At 39.1% G+C, this 8328-nt stretch overlaps 1 protein-coding gene across 1 annotated transcript; it reads right to left on the bottom strand.

Moving 5' to 3' along the window:
- Positions 1-511: 511 nt before the first annotated feature.
- On the bottom strand, positions 512-8328 carry LOC133125128 (tumor necrosis factor ligand superfamily member 11-like). The gene is made up of 4 exons (XM_061236864.1): positions 8143-8328; positions 6262-6294; positions 3615-3744; positions 512-2426 (listed from the first exon to the last, which is right to left on the bottom strand). Exons 1-4 carry the CDS (start codon positions 8326-8328, stop codon positions 1990-1992), a joined length of 786 nt encoding a protein of 261 aa, XP_061092848.1. The 3' UTR covers positions 512-1989.

The raw sequence follows: 8328 nt of genomic DNA, 5'->3' as shown, positions 1-8328 counted from the left end.
GCCCGTAGGTGTGAGTGTGTGAGTGAATGGTGTGTGTGCCCTGCGATGGACTGGCGACCTGTCCAGGGTCTATTCCTGCCTTTCGCCCAATGTATGCTGGGATAGGCTCCAGCCCCCCTGCGACCCTGATCAGGATAAGCGGGTTCAGATAATGGATGGATGGATGGATCTATACATATATATAGATATATATATTTTTTTTTTGTTTCCATTTTTCTTACAAGAAAAATGTTGCATTTGTTTTCATTTATCATTTTCACTCCTTGAACCATTTCTAATCCCTGTTTATATCTAAATAGCGAAACAGTATAAAAGAAACAGGAATGATACACAGATTCAGAAAGTCATTTTATTATTTTAAGTGCTATAAATAACATTATATAAAAATGTATAAGTTAAAACCTTTCCCAATGCCCACAGTTCTTATCTGAAAATATGATAAAATATGAATGAAATATGAGAAGTCTTCTTTCAGAGACAACTCAAAGTTTTATTTGTAAGACAAGCATATTTTATTAATTGTGTATTTACAACCTCTGTCAAAAGTACAGCCTATCGTGATATGGAAGTACAGTAGAACCTAAACGTTACAATCTGCTATGGATGACAGTTCAAATGAACATGGTGTCAAACTAGAATTAGCATATCCAATTGCGCTTCATCAGGCCTATTTACAGTATAATAGCCTTAGGAATATAGCTTAACAATCAGAGTAGCCCACTTAAAAATGTGGCATTCGTAATGTAAGCTATAATTCTAATTTATAAAGGATTCAAATTCTTTAAAACAAATGCGATATCACTTCCAAAATTAGGAATGACTGATGGAAATACATATGTTCTACTAGGTTCTACTTTATGCACACTTATAGGTCTCAACAAATAAATAATTTTAAAAGTGAGCCGTCAGTGAAGTATGATTTAATATCAAATAAATAAATACATTGAATACATTGTCTTCTCTCTCTCCTTTAGGAGGAAAACTAGAAATATTTTTCTTATTGACACAATGGAGCACCAAAGTCATTTTGGCTGAAAAGAAGTCTTAAGGCTATGGCCATTTCCAAAACAGCCTTCTAACTACTGTCTCACCACAATATGTACTGTCTACTAAACATACTGCCTATTGCTTAGTGTGTATTTTTAGTACGCAATGGGCAGTATGAATTGGGCAGTATGCAAAAAATATCATGCAAAGGTAGTGCGGAAGTGTCCTAAGATGTGCCACCCTTGTAGTAAAAAGGCCCTGCCTCTTTCTCTCTGATTTATGGGACCTCTCCAGTGAATGCTCTATGGACCTCCTAAAAAGTATGGTTTTCTTCCTGAAAAGTGTGCTGCCAAAACACTCAGAACATCCCAGGATTATATCATGCAGGGATTTTAAGTACAGTACATTATAAGAAAATTTCACTACGTTCTCATCCAGCGCTGAAATTGTATGTTCAAGCTGTACACTCACACAGTCCAACTATCTTTGGTTTTGTTTTCTTCTGGTGTATTTTCTTTTACTTTGCTTCACATTCCAATCCTTTCAGGAAAAAAATTAAAATAAAAAACATTTATGCATGAGCACACCAGGTGAAAGACGATGCTGGTGGAACTTTAAAACATACCACCATAAATGAACCGCCCTCATGCAATGAGAGACCACAGTTTTCAGTGCTTGGCAGTTCTTGGACACTTTTCAAAATGTTCATAAGGCAGGATCATAAGCACAGAGGAGTTCAGTGCCAGACTAGACATGTTAATTTACCTTTCTTGATCCCTATTTTCTCCCCAGTTAGAATTCCCGCTTTGAGAGTGCAACCTCCTTTGTCAGTTTGTGCAGGCAAACCTTGGGAACCTCATATACCTGGAAGGGGGTCGCGTTATGAGTGACCAGACAACGAGAGACCGACGTCCCGTCTGAACTTAAATCCCTCCCAACCTGATTGTGGCCACGGCAAGTTCTCCTAACCCGTACGGTGCTGCAGCCAATCACGGACAACCCTCATTTGCTTATCTTGAAGGCGCCAAAGTAACTCCCCTCCGCTTCAGGATCCAGCAACCAGGGATTGGACACCTTGACCAGGAGCCCGTCCCCTTCCTTCAGGGCGAAGACCCCGCCCTGCTGTTCGCAGTACATGTTGTAGTCGGTTGTCCCCCATTGCTTGGTGCTGCCGCTCTTCATGAGGACCGTGGGCGTGATGGTGTTCTGGGTGTGTTTCTCATGGTAGACATACTGGATAAGCTGTGTATTGTCCTCCAGCTGGTGGCTGGGCCTGGAGCCCGGCTCATAGGCCTTGACGTAGTACCGGAAGCAGGTCTTGGCGTAAATGTAATACAGACCACCTTCCTGGACAAGAATGCGACCGTTGTGGTACCTGAATCGTTCCAGGTTACCTTGGGCTTCATTCCACTGTATTGTCCTGACCTGAATCTCACCTTCTGTGAATAAGGGAATGAAAGAGAGTGAAAGAGAGAGCATAAGAGAAAGAGAGAGAGAGAACAAACATACTTTTTCCATTAATCGCCTATTTCCACCTTTGGTTCAGCGACCAACAAACTTGCAGTGTCGTGTGCATTACAGAAAAGCAGCACTTCATTAATCTGAATCTGAGGATAAACCACAAATGCTTCAGCCACCATTTCAGTCATGGTGGGGTGGAGGACATGAGGAGTGAGTTATGACTGTGAAGATCTGCACACAGAACATTTAAAGATTGACTGGATGCAGTGGTCAGTAAGTTATAATTTATCATATCCAAAGTGACTGAGCGGTTATGCTGTTGATAGATGGAGTGAAACAAGAGAAAGGCTGGGGCAAAAATAATCTGGGTGGATTAGCAATGTGCCACATGGGAGTTGAGCTAGATTTCCAACAGACTGTAAAACTGTGACTGACATTTGGATTAGATATCCTTTATCACCATAATTTGCATTGCACTTAATTCATTTGGCCATTTAGCAGACATCCAGATTGGCATACTGATTGCATTTTTAGATACAATCTATTCCTACAGCTCGACCTTCATTGGACCATTTCAGGATAAACACCTTTGCTCAGGGATACAAATACAGTGCCTCCCCTGATAATCAAGCCTGCATTTGTCCCATTGTACACCTTCCTAGTGTCTTATTTTAGGTCTTGATATCCTAAATACATTTGTGTGGGCTCTATTCAGTTTTACATGTCCATTCATCAGTGCCTCACCAAGAACTCCTAAGAGCTTAACCAAGACCAGGCTGTTGTAGTGACTGTTTCTTTAAGCCTCATTGATATCAGTGAACCTCTGCAGGTAGGAAAAAAAAACTCAACGCCATCTTTGCTACGAGTGGGCTGTGCTGAAGCAAATAAACATATTGTCGTGATGTCTTCACGGAACTGCAAACAGCTTGTTTAAATTAACATTTTCTTCTTATGGATTGCATGGATTTATTTGGGGGCTGAGTGTTTTGACACACTCAGTGTTTTCATAGCACCTTCAACTCCTTTATAATGCACATAGCAAGGGGATTTTCCACAATATATGACCTTTAAATCAAAAGCTCAGTTCCCTAGCCGTTATATTCCACTGTCACCACTATCTTCTCTATTATTATTAGCACCATTGTCAATTTATCAGATGGACTTACTTTGGACATAGTCGATGGGTGCCCTGATGGGCAAATGAGCCATTGGCGTGGGGCTTTTTGTACACCGTATTCTGTCTCTTTTTCTGGGTTCTCTAAGTGCTCTGGCCAGGATGGGTCCAGTCTGCACTGCCTGCAAAAGCAGAAGGAGCTCTGGTAACAATCTGGGACCTTATTCACATAGGAAGCACAGTTTCTGACAGAGGAATCAGGAAGCCAGAGCAAAGTTCCCTTTGATCTTGCAGGATTGAATATCCAGATGTAAAAAATGATTTAAAACCTTTGGATTAAGAGGGCTACACAGACTTTAAATAAATATAACCTCCCCAAAATGGGAAGTTCAGAAGAGCTGTGGAATATATCATGACTCAATGGTACTTAAGTCAGATCTGAACTATCCATTAATGTTGATATGATAAATACTCACAGTACACGCAATACAGTGTACAGTCGATTACAGGAATCCTAACATATAACTCAAATAAATCCACTTTACTCCACAAACCTCTCAATCCTATGCATTTCAGGAAATTCCATTTTATTTTTGTTCAACCTTTATTTTTTCCAGGACACGTTTTTTGGGAGAAAGTGAAATCTGGCAGCACAATTAAAAGCATGCACAGTACAAAAAGCAAATAAAATGACAGAACAAGCATCAAGCATGGGAATTACAACAAACACACACACACAGGAAACAACCATGGTATGACACAACCATGGTATTTCATCTTCATACAGAAATAAAAGCAACATACTGTATTCAGAAAATGTTGCACAAAACAAGAGCAGATATGTATTTAAAAACATGCAAAGCCCTAAATGCGACCTTATAAATACGTCTATCTTTGACTACTCAATTCATGAGTGTTGTCGAGAATACAAAGCTGTTGAATGGAACACTGTACATGTCTAACTGTAAACTTTGTGGGATCCCTTTTTTACCTATTCTCAGAAACTGAACCAGACAATTCAGGTTAAGAACTGCATAGTTACAGTGTAATTATTACAATACGCCGACTAAAATTCTACTTACCAGAAATGACTTAATTTAACACAATAAGACAGAAGTGTCTTATTCTAATCCTGGCTGCAGTATCTGCTGAATTCCAGAGTGTCAGAACTCAATTGAAGCTACTGGAATTAAGATTTTAAGACACTTTGACCTTCCATAACTGAAGTCTTGTGATCCTTGTATTAAGTTTTCATAATTGTAGCTGTGAAAGCCATGCTACACTATGCTTCCTAACATCCCCTGCATTCTAACTCATGCTTCACAAATGGGAAACATAGGAGAACATGCCAAATCCTGCCATGGGTCATTGAATTACTGACTGAAAGATGATTCATTAAGTTACAAAATCTCAAATCGATAATACTTGTTTTTTATTTATTTATTTTAACAATAAATTAATTAAAACTTTCCAAGGCATCTTTACATGTCCCATGATAAAAATGTTACACAATACAGGCAAAACAAAGTGGACTATAATAAACTCAGACAATGCAAAAGCACAGTGCATGGCTTGAATTTATTATTGCCAATATTGTTTGACCTCATCAAACAATGATATCTTCTTCCAAAGACGCCTGGGGTGGTTTAGGCAAGTATCCCTTTGCAGTAAAAGCAGCCAAAATGAGTCATTTTAGGTCAAGCCAAGCCATTAAATACAATGCTTTGCCAAATCCTATGTACTGTACGTGATGTAGGATAATACAGTTTGAATATTAAACATCTTGATATATTTTCCATCATTTACTGGCCTCAAGAAGCATTCATACTTCCAATACTTCCATACTTTAAATACAGCTGAGAGCAAAGATTCACACAACAGATTTGGTGTGGTGCTCCCTATCAAAAGCACACACACACACACACACTCACATACACACACACACACACACATGCACACACACACCCCCACAATGACAGAGATACTGTAATGATTCAAACTTAAGAGAGAAATTAAACAACACAAAGATCTTCTTGCAAAGATATGACTCACAATGAAACAAGCATAGATTCCAGCAAAAACCACATTACAAAGCCACTGGTGCTGATGTAGCAGAACTCATTGTGAACAAGAATCCAGTAAAAATGGTGACTTTACTCTTTGGCATCCAGACAAGAGTGCAATTAGTCCCCCTGTTGTGTGTGTGCGTGTGTGTGTGTGTGTGTGTGTTTGGGAGGGAGGGGGGTCTTTTTCACAGTGGATTAATTATGTCTTATGTTGGGAATAGTCCCATGTTGTTAAAAGGACCACACCAGTTACAGTGATGATTACTAGGCCTTGGTTCTATGTGGTCGACACTTGAAATATATTCCATTTGACCGCAATAGTTACATAAATGTTTTGAGGAAACTGTTGTGTGAAACGATGGGAAAAAATAGAAAGAGATAGACTATTCCCATTGTTGGGATATAATTAGACTTTGACCTGCTAACAGAAATAACTGATCAACCATGTGTAACTGTATGCATTAAAAAAATACATACAAGGGTATGAAACAGCTTTGCATGCATATGGTGCAGCGTTTGATTCATAACAAAGTTAACACACAAATTCCCAATTTACATGGGTATTGGGTCTGACAATTGGTAATATGGATCTATGCCCACTGTACAGTCGAATTAGTCAAAAGAATAACTCACCTCTAGCGACTTCCGCTGAACAGAGAAGTCTACCTAGAAAAATAACACATGCACAACTGCAATTAACTGAAGTAGGCTATGCCACAAATTAACTACAGTATGTGTCATAAACAATGCACAATAATCAATCACTGGGAAGACATTTGTGGTGAGTCAGAACTACATCTGTCAAAATACAGCTTTCCACTTTGTTCAGCAATAAAACAGGTCTAAGCTGTACGCTGCGTCTGTTCTAACCTCAGGCCTCCTGGAGGTAATTTGTGAGTGCACCTGCTATTTTACTGATTGTTGGTTTCCGGAATAAAGTGGAAATGCTGATTGTCGCCCTTCACATGCGCTACAGGTGCTACTGGGACAGCTTGATGTGGTGCATAATATCGGCTCCGAAATTTCCGTTTCCCAGCAGTATCGTGACTAACTAAAACAGCAACAGATGCAGCAATATAACAATTGACAAGTAGTCTAACGACTGAAACGGATGCCTTTTAACATTTGCCGTTGTTTCTATTATTCTATTTTTGCGACAATGCGATGGCTAGGTTGATTGGCAAGGATACTTCATACAGCGACTGGCCATGAAAATGCCTTCTGTGCCTTCTCTCTGGTACTACTGCTGCACTATTGTATTCCAGATGTCAACAGATGTTCTCCTCTTCGTGAGTCACACGGAATATGATGGCAGTATCTGCCAAATTACAATTAGGCACTGTACTGATAAAGAATGAGTGAAAATTATAATATTTTTTCATTGTTTCGCAACTGCAAGACGCATCATTCCAAATCAAAGGCAAGAAATTTATTTTTGTTCGTATTTTAGTTTTTTACATGAATGATGCAAGAAAGAATTTATACCACGACAATATAGTCTACTGCTACTGCAATGTCTAAGAAATGTTTGTTCGGAATAAATATATAATAATAATAATAATAATAATAATAATAATAATAATAATATTTAACATCTATTGCCAAATGTTCTCGTTAGCATCACCGAAGTTACAAAAGAGATGTGAGACATAGGCTTTAACAAATAAATGTGCGAATTCCACAAAGCACAAATATTAGGGTACAATGCAAATATTTATATGAGGAACAAAACGGGCCAGCTGAAGGTCCCGGGAATGTTGCATAGTATAAGACCATCCGTTTAGTTTCAAGGTAAAAGTTTCACTTTTAAACAATTTGAAACAATTATTTTACAGAAAGATAGACCGACATTGTCCTGGTAAAACATGAGTTGCAGGTGTGGTATCCTTACACTGGGAGAGCTATTCCGGTAAGCCAGATGTGCAACTAAAAAGCGTTTAAAATTTCAGCCTAAATCTACTGCAACACGGTAAAAGGTTCAGTCTTACATTCATCTGTGTATATCAAGGTATTTACTTGTTTGTTGCAGTCGCTTAGGAACGCCACGGTGCATATGTTAACTACAATGAAATAGAAGAAAAGTCACGCTCACCGAATCTATTAATTCGTTTTCAAAGGTGGAAAGCATGTCACGCTCTGTCTTTCAGCAATAGCAACTCCCTCAAAGGTATTGGAAATAATTAGGACTACTGGAGCAAATCCCTGTCTGCCGCAAGTTTAAACCTACTGTTGCAATACCTGTGCACAACGCTGGCTGAACTCATTTAGGGAACATTAGGATATACATAACGATAACATCCATGGCTGGCATGAAGAGTGCAACAAGGAAACAACTGTGAGCAATGTCATAATTTGAAAACCTACGTTATTAGTAGCTTCGGTATGTAACAAAGTGAAAGCATAATTGTGTGCTTGAATTAGAAGTTGAAAACACAAAATGTTGACAGAACGTAAGTGGTGTAGTCAGAGTCGTCAGTCTTCGAGCAAAGGAATACTGGTAAAAACATAGCCTACCTCGTGGATATAACCTGTTAAATGTAGCAGGATTGCTACACTCGAAGCGACCTGAAGCAATCCCATGACAAAGAGCGTTCCAAAAAGAAATGGCTTGAAACTCGGCTCCGCGGAAGAGAGTCGCGTTTGACTGTTCTCCATTTCACTAGGATCCCGTAGGTAACCGTAATTGTCATTATCTGCCAT

This window comes from Conger conger, chromosome 3 (assembly GCF_963514075.1).
Source record: "Conger conger chromosome 3, fConCon1.1, whole genome shotgun sequence".
In the NCBI taxonomy this organism is placed as follows: domain Eukaryota; kingdom Metazoa; phylum Chordata; class Actinopteri; order Anguilliformes; family Congridae; genus Conger; species Conger conger.
The sequence above is the reverse complement of the archived record's forward strand: the minus strand, read 5'-3'. Positions and strand labels throughout refer to the sequence as shown.

Coding starts and splice junctions, on each gene's coding strand:
- LOC133125128 (XM_061236864.1), bottom strand. CDS start 8,328: ATGGCAGATAATGACAATTACGGTTACCTACGGGATCCTAGTGAAATG. Junction 3,745..6,261: donor TTCAGCGGAAGTCGCTAGAG/GTGAGTTATTCT, acceptor CTGCTTTTGCAG/GCAGTGCAGACTGGACCCAT. Junction 2,427..3,614: donor ACCCATCGACTATGTCCAAA/GTAAGTCCATCT, acceptor CCTTATTCACAG/AAGGTGAGATTCAGGTCAGG.